This window comes from Grampus griseus (assembly GCF_964374135.1).
Source record: "Grampus griseus genome assembly, chromosome: 21".
NCBI lineage: Eukaryota > Metazoa > Chordata > Mammalia > Artiodactyla > Delphinidae > Grampus > Grampus griseus.
The window spans coordinates 34,544,696-34,561,886 of NC_139015.1; the positions used below are offsets into that span (position 1 = coordinate 34,544,696).

General features: G+C 38.5%; 1 protein-coding gene across 10 annotated transcripts in view; it reads left to right on the forward strand.

The window, feature by feature from the left end:
* PSD3 (pleckstrin and Sec7 domain containing 3) overlaps positions 1–17,191 on the forward strand; it is a gene marked incomplete at both ends in the record, with an annotated part of 558,422 nt that overhangs the window by 395,424 nt on the left and 145,807 nt on the right. For 9 of the 10 annotated variants that reach the window (XM_082680187.1, XM_082680189.1, XM_082680194.1 and 6 more), the window contains one exon: positions 5,780–5,823. In XM_082680187.1, coding sequence (XP_082536313.1) covers positions 5,780–5,823 — 44 coding nt within the window. Of the gene's footprint in view, positions 1–5,748; positions 5,824–17,191 lie in introns of all 10 variants that reach the window. The other variant, XM_082680193.1, reaches the window with a different exon arrangement.

The window sequence follows — 17,191 nt, forward strand, 5'->3', positions numbered from 1 at the left end:
TGACGAAGGCATCCCAAGCATGTGTCCCAGCAACGGTGGCTCTTGTTTAAAGCTCATCCTTAAGAAGAGAATATCACAGTGACCAGCATTACATGACTCGATTCCAGGAGAGGCACGAGCCTTCTTCCCTTTCACGTGAGCCTTGACCTAAGCCAGGCATTTACAATGCTGTCAAGTTTGGTTTTAGGAGAGAGAATGTAGTTAGCTGTAGTTAGCTGATAGGAAAGAATTTAGTTAGTTGAAAGGATAGAATGTACTTAGTTGAATGTAGTCACTTGATTTCTGAGAGAAATGTAATTTCTGAGTCAAACTTTATGAAAACTAGCTATAGCACCTTAAGAGAATTTTTTAAACAAGGGGCTTCATTTTCCCCATCTACAAAAGGAAGAATTTATTTCATGACCTCTAAGGCCCCTTTCAGCTCTGAAATTCCATTTTGTTGTTTCTTGAGTTTTAACAGTTTGTCCTAAAAACACTATTACTAAAAGGCTTGTTCTTGTGCCATTAGTAGGCAGGTGCAAGATTGGTAGTAAAGATGATTTTAACCTGGAGCTTCCTTGATTGTGTGGTAGAAATATATGTAAAAGTATTTTGAATGGAACAATTGATAGAAAAATTTTGGCATTCCTAGGATTCTGACTTGGGCATGTTTTATATCACCATAAACTACCCATCCTTGGGCTTTATGTGTAGTGTTTCTGTACTCCAGTAATTAAATGTTTTATATCAATGGGGTTTACTAAGATTGAGAGTACACTTTCACTATTAGGCCTTCATGTACTAGTTAGTTCCTTTTTACGGAGTTTGTGATGCTTTGTGACACATGAATCTGAACTTCACAGGAGTTCACATGGGCCGAAGATAAACCCTTAGGTTCAGCCACATTTAAGGGATAAGATGAGGAAGATATGAGTAAGGAGAAGGATTGTCAAAGGAGATAGGAGAAAATTCAGGAAACTATGTATTGTGTCACAGAAAATAAGGAAGAATATATTCAATGTTTGAGAGTATTCAGTGCTGCTGAAGGTGAAGAGATACAGAACACTAGAGTGGCCTTGAACGAGGAAAGCTGATGAATTTGTTGTGATAAGTTTTAATGGAGGAACAGGGATGGAAACTAGATTGAAGAGAATAGATCAAGCGGAGATAAGAATTGCTGAAACTTCTCTCAGGAGAGGTTCTGAGGAACAAAGCGTGGCAACTAAATTGCAGAGATGGGGTTTGGAGAGACCTGCACAGGTTTGAAAGCTGATAGAGGGGAGCAGGTAAAGGAAGAGCTGTTACCCCAGAAAGGGAAGGTCAGGAGCTGTGTTAGAGGCTTAGCCTGGCAGGCATGGACCACTCCTTCCCTTCCTGTCAGAAAGGAGGAAAGAACAGATGCCAATGCAGATACGTTTTAGGGAAAATGGCAAAAAAGTTAAAAGAGACTCATGAATGAATGCTCTGCGGAAGTGTGAGATGTTAGTGTGTACTGTTGTTAATGTTCTCTATTAATGTTGAATTAGTCACCTACCAGGAGCTCAGGAGGTCTGCACTTGCGGCCAGTCAGTGCCACCCCTCTGTAATAGATACCCCAGCCCCCTTGACTGCAGGGAAGGGCCGAATCATAACTCCTCATCTCCCAGGCACATGGATTGATCAGTGGGGAGGACAGGTGACCTACATCATACCAGTTGGAATCTTTTCAAACTGGAGCTGGGAGAAAAGAACTGTGGGTTTCTCTTATTCAGAGATACAAAGATGTGAATGGGTGCTGTTGATATGGACATGTTTATTGTTTCTTGTGTAGCAAAGAAACAGGGAGTGGGGATGTTTGGGATGGAAAGAGAAGAGTTGAAAGTAGAGGGGGCAGAGTTTATGTTTTTTTCCCAATTTTATTGAGAAACGGTTAACAAGGGGGTAGAATTTTAAATTCCTGTGTCCCTGTGGCCAGCTCCATCTGGATCTTTTTTATGGTTTGGCTACATAAACGTTAGGTCCCCCTTACCCTTAAGGTAGAGTTTAGATTTTTGAATTTGAAACTAAAGAAACCTTAACTAATATAATGTGAAGTCAGAATAGGATTGGTCAAGAGTTACAGTGTTTCTTTTCAGGTACAACAGAAAGGCCATGGGACAAAGAAGTGGAAAGTACCATCAAGACTGGTTGAGGTGATGGGCTGCCTGGGAAAGGATGTGAGGACTGTTGGCTGGAGATGAGGGGGAATCAAGGGACTTCAGTTCCTAACGAAGTGAAGCAGATACAAGGGTAGGCAGTTGTGATCGGGGTATATGAGTGTTGGATGCATTTGCAAAGCAAATTTTCCTTTTTTAAGAGAAATAATGGACTATCATAAAGCACTAAAAAGATTCAGGAAAATCCCTTTGTAATTTTTTCATTGAAAAGGATAAGGCTAACATCCCGTGTTTAGATTTGTTGCGTTATCATTTACACAAAGAGGACTTGACCTACAATATAGCAATTTTGTTGAATTTTACAAGACCCTTTATAATAGAGTTTGTTGTGTGATGTGCAGCTGACAGGGAAACAAGAATCTTCTCATTTGAAACTCAGTTCTTTCTTCAAGAAAATATTCTCACAGGCAAAAAATTTGAAAAAAAAAATGATCTAGGGCAGAATTGAATTTATTGGAAAATTTCTAGTTGCTTAGATATCATTTTCTACCTTTATGAACAGGTAGTTTTTTAATCTTTACCATATTGTTAAATTACTCTGGTTAGTATTGAGAGTGATAGTGTATAAAAAACCTTTAATGGTCTGTCTCTTCTGAAAAGCCCACTATTACTTGTGGGTTCAGGACGGCTCCTACAAGGAATAGAATTAATGTAAAGACGCTTATCAGCAAGAGTCTCCTGAGGCTGGAGCTAGACATTGACTCTGCACTTCTGTACATGCAGACTCAAGAGACATTAGCTATATAATAGGTTGTCCTAGTTCTTGAGTGAATTTGAGTTCTTCAAAAAGAACATCCAATTTATAGCATGGTCTTTGTGCCTTGATTTACCCCTTATTTTCTTTTGATGTTTTACCATTTCTGTATTTGAGGACACGTTTTACCATACCCTGATAATGATGAAATGTGTCCTAAATTTTATTAGCTCCCATAATTATACAGTAGGTAAACTGACTACTGTAGCCACACTGAAGAACTCCCATGGAGTCTGTCAAGACACTGGCTAAGGATACATGTATCGCATCTTAAATAATATAAAATCTGTAACTAAGCATCTTTGTCCTGAATTGGGACGTGCTTTGCTAGAAAGGGAGTTCACTAGCTGGATGCAGTCTTTTTGATCACACACATGTAGACTTCCTCTCACACTTAGAAGATAGATCTACAAGGCAGTTCTGCCTCTGCTCTGCTGTGCTGCCTGGGAAATGTTATGAACTTACCATTTCCTCATGTGAAAGATGAGGGGTTGGATGGCATCTGATCCCCCTTTTCCCATCTCAGAGTGAATGAGATGAGTCTCATAAGTCCAAATCCTTCTTTAAAGAAAAATGTTCCAACTGCATCATGTTATTAGACACATAGTCCTCTCTTCAACGCAATTTGCTGTTATATCTTAGAGATGCACTTGTGTTTTCTTTGTAACATCTCACTCAAAAGTAAGAAACTAGAGGTGTGGGTAGCATTTTCTTGGATTAGCTGTAGTGGAACAACGTGATTACAAGGAGCTTACACGTGACGCCAGAGCTGGGAGGTGTGGTGGGGCAGTCTTCTGCTGCCTGGACGGAACCTTGGAGGCTCCAAGGAAGCTTTCTGTCTGCTGCACCACCGCACCCGCCAGTGCGGCACTCACCAACTGTAAAGCAGAGTCAGGAGGTGGGACCCATAAAAGCTGCTTAATCCATTCCTCTGTCCATGGACACCTAGCTTGCTTCCAGGACCTGGCTATTGTGAATAGTGCTGCAGTGAACACTGGAGTGCATATGGCTTTTTTTTTTTTTAATTTTTTTAAACATCTCTATTGGAGTATAATTGCTTTACAATAGTGTGTTAGTTTCTGCTGTATAACACAGTGAATCAGCTGTACATGTACATATATCCCCATATCCCCGCCCTCTTGCGTCTCCCTCCCACCCTCCCTATCCCACCCCTCTAGGTGGTCACAGAGCACCGAGCTGATCTCCCTGTGCTATGCAGCTGCTTCCCACTAGCTATCTGTTTTACATTTGGTAGTGTATATAAGTCCATGCCACTCTCTCACTTTGTCCCAGCTTACCCTTCCTCCTCCCCATGTCCTCAAGTCCATTTTCTACGTCTGCATCTTTATTCCTGTCCTGCCCCTAGGGTCTTCAGAACCATTTTTTTTCCTTTAGATTCCATATATATGCATTAGCATACAGTATTTGTTTTTCTCTTTCTGACTTACTTGACTCTGTATGACAGACTCTGGGTCCATCCACCTCACTACAAATAACTCAATTTCGTTTCTTTTTATGGCTGAGTAATATTCCATTGTATATATGTGCCACATCTTCTTTATCCATTCATCTATTGGTGGACATTTAGGTTGCTTCCATGTTCTGGCTATTGTAAATAGTGCTGCAGTGAACATTTTGGTGAATGACTCTTTCTGAATTATGGTCTTCTCAGGGTATATGCCAAGTAGTGGGATTGCTGGGTCGTATGGTAGTTCTATTTTTAGTTTTTTAAGGAACCTCCATACTGTTCCCCATAGTGGCTGTATCAATTTACGTTCCCACCAACAGTGCAAGAGGGTTCCCTTTTCTCCACACCCTCTCCAGCATTTAATGTTTGTAGATTTTTTGATGATGGCCATTCTGATACAATGGAATATTACGCAGCCATAAAAGGAATGAAATTGGGTCATTTGTAGAGATGTGGATGGACCTAGAGACTGTCATACAGAGTGAAATCAGAAGGAGAAAGACAAATATCGTATATTAACGCATATATGTGGAATCTAAAAGAGTGGTACAGATGAACCTATTTGCAAAGCAGAAATAGAGACACAGATGTAGAAAACAAACATATGGACCCCGAGGGTGGGAAAGGGAGGGTGGGATGAATTGGGAGATTGGGATTGACATATATACACTACTGTGTACAAAATAGGTAACTAATGAGAATGTGCTGTACAGCACAGGGAACTCAGTGCTCTGTGGTGATCTAAATGGGAAGGAAATCCAACAAAGAGGGCATATACATGTACATATAGCTGATTCACTTGACTGTACAGCAGAAACTAACACACCATTGTAAAGCAGCTTTATCCCAATAAAAAAACAAAACAAAACAAAAAGCTGTTTAAGTCATTGGCATAGAAACTCTGAAATTATTCTGAGATAGTCTCCCATAATTGGGCTTCAGTCTCCTTTCCATGTGTCTTACTCATTAAGTTGTTATGAAAACAGTTATATTTATTCCATTAATGAAAAGGTATGAATATTGAAATTTCCAAAGCAATGAAACTATAAGACCATATTTTGAATAAGAAAAATAGAGTACATGGTCTAATTTTAATCATGTCCTATATTTTACTGTGGTAAAATGTAGTACAGTGTTGTGTGTCTTACAAATGACGTTTTTTACTTCATGAAAAGTCTCTCTCTTTCACAGAGCTCTACCTGCCCTGTGCTCCTTAGCCTCACCTGTGTTTTCTTCATTTCTGCAGTACCAATAGGATGACCCACAAGGGCCCTGGGAGTTGCTTGCTGACTCACTCAAGCCTTTTGGCTTTGGTCATTTGCTGAACGCAAAATGTGAAACAGGGTGAAAAGAATAATTCCATCTTGTTTTCTCTCTTTACAGGCTCTGTACAACTCAATCAAGAATGAGAAGCTTGAATGGGCAGTGTAAGTATGCTGCATGTCAGCCATTTAGTAAATGAACTACTTGCTCTTTTCTTACTGTCTTTCTTTGTGCCTTAGCGGTGACCCTGGAGAAGGGTTAATTGCACCAACTGTTCTCATTTTACACCAGTGTCTTACCTACTTTGTATAAGACACAAAAACCCTGAGTATCCCATGTCTTTTTCTTGGTACCCAGCATGCTCCTATTCTTATTTTAAGCTGTTTGCTATGCTTGTATGCAATCAATTATCTTTTTATAAAAAATAGCATTCAAAAAGAAAATATGGTAAAATTACATAAATTCCAGAATCTAACACAGATGATTTGGGTACCATACACTGATTCTGATTATCTCCTTCTTATCATTATAGCAAGGTTTTCTAATCCTGTTTCCTGTGACACTAATTATACCAGGATATTGATAGATAAGCTTAAGAAATGATGGATTAAATGAAGCTAATTTTTTTTTTAACTGAAGAACTTCCAGGAGCTTGTACAGTGCTGATGTTTATTGTCAATCTGTAAGAGAGAAATAGAATTTGCAATGTTTCCTGAACCTATTTTGACAGTAAAATGTAAGGTTTCAAGGTACATACTTTGGGGGAGATAGTATTACAGATAAATTATAACTAACTCTATGTAGACCAAGAAAACCACCCTTGTTAAATTTCTACTAATCAATATAGCAGTTAAGAATTTAATTTTTTAGAAATTGTTAGAGCAGAATCTTTACTAAATTTTTAATCCAGTTATCAAGAAAATTAGAGCCAAATATGTTTTTAAATTAGAACTACATGTGAATTTTATTTTTGATTTTCACTGATATTAAGCTTTCATAAATATTTTTCTGACATGTTACCTAACATAGCCATCTACAGTGAACTTAGGTTTACAAATCATAACTTGGGGGAATAAATCTTATTCTTTCATAATGCACACTGTGGAAAAATGGTTTACCAGTTGACCAGATCTTACATATAACATGCTAGAATGAATTAAAAAATACCAATACCACTTAAATTGTTTGACTAATTGTAAGGGAATGTGGTACTATTTTAAATTGGGGATTCAAAGTATGAGACTGTAATATTTGCAAGTATATGTGATGGCCTATGTTTCTGTGTATGTATATCACCAGACTCAAGTAGAGATAGTGTATCATTTCAAGGAAAACTCATTAAAATTAATATGAATTCATGGCCTGAGGTCCAAAGCGATTATTTTTGGACTTATTTCTCATGAATGAAAGTGAGTTTCCTAGAAAAATTTCATAAATGATATACTTAGACCCTTGCTGAAATATGAAAGGCGTATCTTGACCTATGCAGGATGTCTACTCTCGAAAAAATTAATAGAATGAAATAATTGTAAATATATTCATATTGTGAGAGAGAATATTTTGATGATTCTTTTATAAATTTATTTTTAAAAGCAAATAAATATACTCCTGAGGATCTGTTTTGTAAATCTAGATTTTTGATATATTGAATTTGCTACATTAGGTTTTATTTACATTTATATATAGTGGCAATTCGGTATAAGAAAGCTTTATCTTGGGCCCTATCCATGGATGAGGGTGAATGTTTACCCAAGAACTGGATTCTTCTTTGGCCCTCTTGTCAGGTCAACAGGGCATTGTGTTCAAGAGCCCAGATTTCAAGAGTAAGACAGATTTGGGTTTGAATTCGAGCTCTGCTGTGTACCAGCTGGACCACTGGCCATGTGATCCTTGAGGCCTCAGTTTCCTCTTCAGGATGACACTGTGAAATATTCTAAAACAATAAGCATAAAGCAAGTTACCTCTCAAATGGTAACTAATATTGTAGCTTTTAAAGCTCAGATTTCTATTTTATTTGTCATTTCCCTTTTTATTTCTCTCTTGTTCATACGGTTTCCTATCCACATTTATTCATCACCTACCAAGAATAAGGCAATACAGTAATTTATCATATAATTAACTTTCTTCTCATATAAAATGAAGCGATTGGAAGAAATGATCACAGCTGTCCTTTTCAGTTTTAATATTCTGTGAATTTTGAAACGTTACGACGTATCAGTATTTCTCAAGCTGGCTCCTTGTCTAGATACACTGCTGTTATCTAGAGGATATAAAACAAAAAGGGTTTATGGGTCAGTGTGATGGACTCTTTGAATTTCTTCAGTAGATAAAGGGCCAATATCCTAACCTTTTTGATCCCTGAGTCCTGTTTTGATAATGAAGTACCTTTCAACAGCTAATAAAACTAGTGTTCCCTAGAACAGTGGTCCCCAACCTTTTTGGCACCAGGGACCGGTTTTGTGGAAGACAGTTTTTCCATGGATGGGGGCAGAGGGGGGTGGGGAGGGATGGCTCAGGTGGCAGTGCAAGCGGTGGGGAGCCGTGGGGAGTGATGGGGAGCGGCAGATGAAGCTTCCCTCACTCTCCCGCCACTCACCTCCTGCTGTGAGGCCCGGTTCCTAATAGGCTGCGGACTGGTATCCCCAGGGGTTGGGGACCCCTGCCCTAGAACACACTTTAGAAAACCCTGCTGTCCATATATCAACTTATGTGATCTTCAGATCAAGAGCTAAGCTTTTTCATTCATAAGTAAGTATATATGCATGTGTGTAACTGTATGTAATACTGTGCTTCCCCAGTTTTCCTTGTATCTCTCCAGTCACACCTTCTCTGATTCATTTTCCTCCTATTAGCCATTAATGTTAGTATTTCCCGAAGATTAGCACTTAGAATTGTCTTTTCACTAAAGTCCCATTCTCATCAGTCTCATTCAGTCTTAAGAGTTCATCTGCCATATCTAAAAATTCTTACCTTATATGCAGCTCTGCCCTCTTTCCCAGATTTCAGTTCAACATTTGCATTTTTCTGCAGGACATTTCCTCTGCACTCAGCACTCATCATCTGTCTCTAGACTTTGTCACATGTTCTCCACTTCTATTAATGGCACCAGTATTTCCTAGATTCTGGGCTCCCATCATCCTTGAACCTCTCTGGCCCCTCGTTCGCTCCTGCGGAACTGGCCCCACCAGCAGCCCCACACCATTCCTGCTGCGGCACTCCGAGTTCAGACATCCCTGCTTCTGCCTCCTGACTGTCTCCGCCTCCAGCCTCTTTCCTCTACTTTAACCTGTTTTGAAGCCCTCCTCTGCTCTAAAATGTCATTAAGCTCTGCACATTGTGCCAGTAATCTATTTTATTCCCCGTACTTGTCTTCACACACCCTGTATGTCAACAAAGCTGCCACTAGATGCCATTCCCTGCACTTGCCCCATGGCTTCTGGCTTTTTGGACAGTGCTCATAAAGTAACCTCTGCTTAGAATCTACATCCCTGCCATTCTTTACAGCCCAGCTCATAACATGCTCCATGAATTCTTTCCTGATCTTACCAACCAGAAATAATCTCAGCCTTTAAACATCCACTTTACTTTATCTGATGACACAGTGATTTCTATTCTCAGTTATAGTTATTGATAGGAATGTTCCATTAAGACTGTAAGCTTAAGGAAGTTATACATGTCTGGATTTGTCCCTTTATATCCTCCTTTGAGGCGCATAGTGCTTATATGTAATGAAGTCTATATAAAAGTCTATAGAAAGAATAATAGCAACAGTGCAAGGAACTGCATTTCCTGAGAGATTTTCTACAGTTGTGTAAGTTTAGATAATAGTTACAGGAAAGGGGTTGCTACTTCAAAGTTTGTAGGATTTCGTAGTATATACTTGCATGGGGGAGATCTTGATATTGATTTATTTTATTTTTACTGAAGTATACTTGATGTACAATGTTATGTACATTACAGGTGTGCAGTATAGTGAGTCACAGTTTTTAAAGGGTATACTCCATTTATAGTTATTATAAAATATTGGCTATATTCCCCATGTTGTACAATATACCCTTGTAGCTTATTTTATACCTAATAGTTTGTACCTCTTAATCCCCTCCCCCTATATTGCCCCTCCCCCCTTCCCTCTCCCCGCTGGTAACCACTGGTTTGTTCTCTACATCTATGGGTCTGCTGCTTTCTTGCTGTATTCACTAGTTTGTTATATTTTTTAGATTCCACATATAATTGATATCATACAGTATTTTTCTTTCTCTAACATATTTCACTTAGCATAATATAATGCCCTCCAAGTCCATCCATGTTTCTGCAAATGGCAAAATTTCATTCGTTTTTATGGCTGAGTAGTATTCCATTGTATATATACACCATATCTGTTTTTATCCATTCATCTGTTGATGGACACTTAGGTTGCTTCCATATCTTGGCAATTGTAAAAAATGCTGCTATGAACATTGGGATGCATGTATCTTTTCGAATTAGTGTTTTTGTTTCTTTCAGATACTTACCCAGCAGTGGAATTGCTGGATCATATGGGAGTTCTATTTTTCGTTTTGTGAGAAACCTCCATGCTATTTTCCACAGTGACTGCACCAATTTACATTCCCATACACAGTGTATGAGGGTTCCCTTTTCTCCACATCCTCACCAACATTGGTTATTTGTGTTCTTTTTGATGATAGCCATTCTGACAGGTGTGAGGTGATATCTCATCATGGTTGTGATTTTGCATTTCCCTTACGATTAGTGATGCTGGGCATCTTTCCATGTGTCTGTTGGCCATCTGCATGTCCTCTTTGTAAAAATGTCCTTCAGGTCTTCGGCCCATTTTTTAATCCAGTTGTGTGTTCTTTTGATGTTGAGTTGCATGAGCTGTCTGTATATGTTGGGTATTAACCCCTTATTGGTTATATCATTTGCAAATATTTTCTCCCTTTCAGTAGATTGTCTTTTCGTTTTCTCAGTGGTTTCCTTTGCTATGCAAAAGCTTTTAAAGTTAAGGGACCCATTTGTTTAATGATGTTTTTCTTTCCTTTAGGACCAGATCCAAAAAAATATTGCCACAATTCATGTCAAAGAGTGTTCTGCCTATGTTTTCTTCTAGGAGTTTTATAGTATCCAGTCTTACATTGAGGTCTTTAATCCATGTTGAGTTTATTTTTGTATGTGGTGTTAGAGAATGTTCTAACTTCATTTTTTTACAGGTAGCTGTCCAGTTTTCCCAGCACCACGTATTAAAGGGACTATCTTTTCTCCATTGTATATAGTCTTGCCTCCTTTGTTATAGATTAATTGACCATAAGTGTGTGGTTTTATTTCTGGGCTCTCTATCCTGTTCCATTGATCTGTGCATCTGTTTTTGTGCTAGTACCATACTGTTTCGATTACTGTAGCTTTGTAGTATAGTCTGAAGACAGGCAGTGTGATTTCCCCAATTCTCTTCTTCTTTCTCAAGATTGTTTTGACTATTCGGGGTCTTTTGTGTTTCCATATAAATTTTGAAATTTTTTCTAGTTCTGTGAAAAAAATGCCATTAGTATTTTGACAGGGATTGCATTGAATCTGTATGGTCATTTTAACAATATTAATTCTTCCAATCCAAGAACATGGTCTATCTTTCCATCTGTTTGAGTCATCTTCAGTTCCTTTCATCTGTGTTATATGGTTTTCCAAATACAGGTCTTTTACCTCTTATGTTCCTTATTCTTTTTTTCCTTTCTTTCTTTCTTATTAGTCATCCATTTTATACACATCAGTGTATGCATGTCAATCCCAATTGCCCAATTCATCACACCAACAGCCCCCCCTCCCGCCTCTTTCCCCGCTTGGTGTCCATACGTTTGTTCTCTACATCTGTGTCTCAATTTCTGCTCTGCAAATTGGTTCATCTGTACCATTTTTCTAGGTTCCATATATATGCATTAATATACGATATTTGTTTTTCTCTTTCTGACTTACTTGACTCTGTATGATAGTCTCTAGATCCAACCACGTCTCTACAAATGACCCAAATTTGTTCCTTTTTATGGCTGAGTAATATTCCATTGTATATATGTACCCCATCTTCTTTATCCATTCGTCTGTCGATGGGCATTTAGGTTGCTTCCATGACCTGGCTATTGTAAATAGTGCTGCAATGAACAATGGGGTGCATGTGTCATTTTGAATTATGGTTTTCTCTGGGTATATGCCCAGTAGTGTGATTGCTGGGTCATATGGTAATTCTATTTTTAGTTTTTTAAGGAACTTCCATACTGTTCTCCATACTGGCTGTATCCATTTACATTCCCACTAACAGTGCAAGAGGGTTCCCTTTTCTCCACACCCTCTCCAGGATTTGTTGTTTGTAGATTTTCTGATGATTCGCATTCTAACTGGTGTGAGGTGATACCTGATTGTAGTTTTGATTTGCATTTCTCTAATAATTAGTGATGTTGAGTAGCTTTTCATGTGCTTCTTGGCCATCTGTATGTCTTCTTTGGAGAAATGTCTATTTAGGTCTTCTGCCCATTTGTGGATTGGGTTGTTTGTTTTTTTAATATTGAGCTGCATGAACTGCTTGTATATTTTGGAGATCAATCCTTTGCCTGTTGATTCGTTTGCAAATATTTTCTCGCATTCTGAGGGTCGTCTTTTCATCTTGTTTACGGTTTCCTTTGCTGTGCAAAAACTTCGAAGTTTCATTAGGTCCCATTTATTTTTGGTTTTATTTCCATTACTCTAGGAGGTGGGTCAAAAAAGATCTTGCTGTGATATATGTCATAGAGTGTTCTTCCTATGTTTTCCTCTAGGAGTTTCATAGTGTCTGCTCCTACATTTAGGTCTCTAATCCACTTTGAGTTTATTTTTGTGTATGGTGTTAGGGAGTGTTCTAATTTCATTCTTTTACATGTAGCTGTCCAGTTTTCCCAGCACCACTTATTGAAGAGACTGTCTTTTCTCCATTTTATATCCTTGCCTCCTTTGTCATAGATTAGTTGACCATAGGTGCGTAGGTTTATCTCTGGGCTTTCTGTCTTGCTCGATTGATCTATGTTTCTGTTTTTCTGCCAATACCATATTGTCTTGATTACTGTAGCTTTATAGTATAGTCTGAAGTCAGGGAGTCTGATTCCTCCAGCTCTTTTTTTTTCCCTCAAGACTGCTTTGGCTATTTGGGATCTTTTGTGTCTCCATACAAATTTTAAGATTTTTTTGTTCTAGTTCTGTAAAAAATGACATTGGTAATTTGATAAGGATTGCATTGAATCTGTAGATTGCTTTGGGTAGTAGAGTCATTTTCAAAATATTGATTCTTCCAATCCAAGAACATGGTATATCTCTCCATCTGTTGGTGTCATCTAAATTTCTTTGAGCAGTGTCTTATAGTTTTCTGCATACAGCTCTTTTCTGTCCCTGGGTAGGTTTATTCCTAGGTATTTTATTCTTTTTCTTGCAATGGTAAATGGGAGTGTTCCCTTAATTTCACTTTCAGATTTTTCATCATTAGTGTATAGGAATGCAACAGATTTCTGTGCATTAATTTTGTATCGTGCAACTTTACCAAATTCATTGATTAGCTCTAGTAGTTTTCTGGTGGCATCTTTAGGATTCTCTATGTATAGTATCATGTCATCTGCAAACAGTGACAGTTTCACTTCTTTTCCAATTTGTATACCTTTTATTTCTTTTTCTTCACTGATGGCTATGGCTAGGACTTCCAAAACTATGTTGAATAATAGTGGCAAGAGTGGACATCCTTGCCTTATTCCTGATCTTAGAGGAAATGCTTTCAGTTTTTCACCATTGAGAATGATGTTTGCTGTGGGTTTGTCATATATGGCCTTTATTATGTTCAGGTAGGTCCCCTCTGTGCCCACTTTTTGGAGAGTTTTTGTCATAAGTGGGTGTTGAATTTTGTCAAAAGCTTTTTATGCATCTATTGAGATGATCATATGGTATTTCTTCTTCAGTTTGTTAATATGGTGCATTACATTGATTGATTTGCGTATATTGAAGAATCCTTGCATCCCTGAGATAAATCCCACTTGGTCATGTTGTATGATCCTTTTATTGTGTTGTTGGATTCTGTTTGCTAGTATTTTGTTGAGGATTTTTGCATCTATATTCATCAGTGATATTGACTGCAATTTTCTTTTTTGTAGTATCTTTGTCTGGTTTTGATATCAGGGTGATAGTGGCCTCATAGAATGAGTTTGGGAGTGTTCCTTCCTCTGCAATTTTTTGAAAGGGTTTGAGAAGGATGGGTGTTAGCTCTTCTCTAAATGTTTGATAGAATTCACCTCTGAAGCCATCTGGTCCTGGATTTTTGTTTGTTGGAAGTTTTTTAATCACAGTTTCAATTTCATTACTTGTAATTGGTCTGTTCATATTATCTATTCCTGGTTCAGTCTTGGGAGGTTGTACCTTTCTAAGAATTTGTCCATTTCTTCCAGGTTGTCCATTGTATTGGCATACAGTTGCTTGTAGTAATCTTACAGGATGCTTTGTATTTCTGCGGTGTCTGTTGTAATTTCTCCTTTTTCATTTCTAATTTTATTGTTTTGAGTCCTCTCCCTCTTTTTCTTGATGAGTCTCACTAATGGTTGATCAATTTTTTTTATCTTCTCAAAGAACCAACTTTTAGTTTTATTGATCTTTGCTATTGTTTTCTTTGTTTCTATTTCATTTATTTCTGCTCTGATCTTTATGATTTCTTTCCTTCTGCTAACTTTGGGTTTTGTTTGTTCTTCTTTCTCTAGTTCCTTTAGGTGTAAGATTAGATTGTTTATTTGAGATTTTTCTTGTTTCTTGAGGTAGGCTTGAACAGCTGTAAACTTCCCTCTTAGAACTGCTTCTGCTGCATCCCATAGGTTTTGGATCGTCGTGTTTTCATTGTCATTTGTCTCTAGGTATTTTTTGATTTCCTCTTTGATTTCCTCAGAGATCTCTTGGTTATTTAGTAATGTATTGTTTAGCCTCCATGTGTTTGTGTTTTTTACATTTTTTTCCCTGTAATTCATTTCTAATCTCATAGAGTTGTGGTCAGAAAAGACTTGATATGATTTCAGTTTTCTTAAATTTACTGAGCCTTGATTTGTGACCCAAGATGTGATCCATCCTGGAGAATGTTCCTTGTGCACTTGAGAAGAAAGTGTAATCTGCTGTTTTTGGATGCAATATCCTATAAATATCAATTAAATCTATCTGGTCTATTGTGTCACTTAAAGGTTCTGTTTCCGTATTTATTTTCACTTTGGATGATCTGTCCATTGATTTAAGTGAGGTGTTAAAGTCTCCCACTATTATTGTGTTACTGGCGATTTCCTCTTTTATAGCTGTTAGCATTTGCCTTATTTATTGAGGTGCTCCTATGCTGGGTGCATATATATTTATAATTGTTTTATCTTCTTGGATTGATCCGTTGATCATTATGTAGCGTCCTTCTTTGTGTCTTGTAACATTATTTTAAAGTGTATTTTATCTGACATGAGAATTGCTACTCCAGCTTTCTTTTGATTTCCATTTGCATGGAATATGTTTTTCCATCCCCTCACTTTCAGTCTCTATGTGTCCCTAGGTCTGAAGTGGGTCTCTTGTAGACAGCATATGTATGGGTCTTGTTTTTGTATCCATTCAGCAAGCCTGTGTCTTTTGGTTGGAGCATTTAATCCATTGACATTTAAGGTAGTTATCAATATGTATGTTCCTATTACCATTTTCTTAATTTCTTTGCGTTTGTTTTTGTAGGTCCTTTCCTTCTCTTGTGTTTCCCATTTAGGGAAGTTCCTTTAGCATTTGTTGTAGAGCTGGTTTGGTGGTGCTGAATTCTCTTAGCTTTTGCTTGTCTGTAAAGCTTTTGATTTCTCCATCGAATTGAATGTGATCCTTGCCGGGTAGAGTAATCTTGGTTGTAGGTTCTTCCCTTTCATCACTTTAAGTATATCATGCCACTCCCTTCTGGCTTGTAGAGTTTCTGCTGAGAAATCAGCTGTTAACCTTATGGGAGTTCCCTTGTATGTTATTTGTCATTTTTCCCTTGCTGCTTTTAATAATTTTTCTTTGTCTTTAATTTTTGCCAATTTAATTACTATGTGTCTTGGCATGTTTCTCCTTGGGTTTATCCTGTATGGGCCTCTCTGTGCTTCCTGGACTTGGGTGGCTATTTCCTTTCCCATGTTAAGGAAGTTTTCGACTATAATCTCTTCAGATATTTTCTGTGGTCCTTTCTCTCTCTCTTCTCCTTCTGGGACCTCTATAATGCGTATGTTGTTGCCTTTAATGTTGTCCCAGAGGTCTCTTAGGCTGTCTTCATTTCTTTTCATCCTTTTAGCTTTATTTTGTTCTACAGCAGTGAATTCCACCATTCTGTCTTCCAGGTCACTTATCCGTTCTTCTGCCTCAATTATTCTGCTATTGATTCCTTATAGTGTAGTTTTCATTTCAGTTATTGTATTGTTCATCTCTGTTTGTTTGTTCTTTAATTCTTCTAGGTCTTTGTTAAACATTTCTTGAATCTTCTCGATCTTTGCCTCCATTCTCTTTCCGAGGTCCTGGATCATCTTCACTATCATTATTCTGAATTCTTTTTCTGGAAGGTTGCCTATATCTCCACTTCATTTAATTGTTTTTCTGGGGTTTTATCTTGTTCCTTCTTCTGGTACATAGCCCTCTGCCTTTTCATCTTGTCTCCCTTTCTGTGAATGCGGTTTTTGTTCCACAGGCTGCAGGATTGTAGTTCTTCTTGCTTCTTCTGTCTGCGCTCTGGTGGATGAGGCTATCTAAGAGGCTTATGCAAGTTTCCTGATGGGAGGGACTGGTGGTGGGTAGAGCTGACTGTTGCTCTGGTAGGCGGAGCTCTATAAAACTTTAATCTGCTTGACTGCTAATGGGTGAGGCTGGGTTCCCTTGCTGTTGGTTGTTTGGCCTGAGGCAACCCAACACTGGAGCATATCTGGGGTCTTTGGTGGGGCCAGTGACAGACTCTGGGAGGGCTTATGCCAAGGAGTACTTCCCAGAACTTCTGCTGCCAGTGTCCTTGTGTTCACAGTGAGCCACAGCCACCCCCTGCCTCCGCAGGAGACCCTCCAACACTAGCAGGTAGGTCTGGTTCAGTCTCTCCTGGGGTCCCTGCTCCTTCTCCTGGGTCCTGATGCACACACCACTTTGTGTTGCCCTCTAAAAGTGGAGTCTCTTTTCCCCCAGTTCTGTCAAAGTCCTGCAATCAAATCCCAGTAGGCTTCAAAGTCTGATTCTCTAGGAATTCCTCCTCCCATTGCTGGACCCCCATGTTGGGAAGCCTGACGTTGGGCTCAGAACCTTCACTCCAGTTGGTGAACTTCTGTAGTATAAGTGTTCTCCAGTCTGTGAGTCACCCACCCAGCAGTTATGGGACTTGATTTTACTGTGATTGTGCCCCTCGTACCGTCTCACTGTGGCTTCTCCTTTGTCCTTGAACATGGGGTATCTTTTTTGGTGAACTCCAGTGTCCTCCTGTCGATGATTGTCCAGCAGCTAGTTGTGATCCTGGTGCTCTCACAAGAGGGAGTC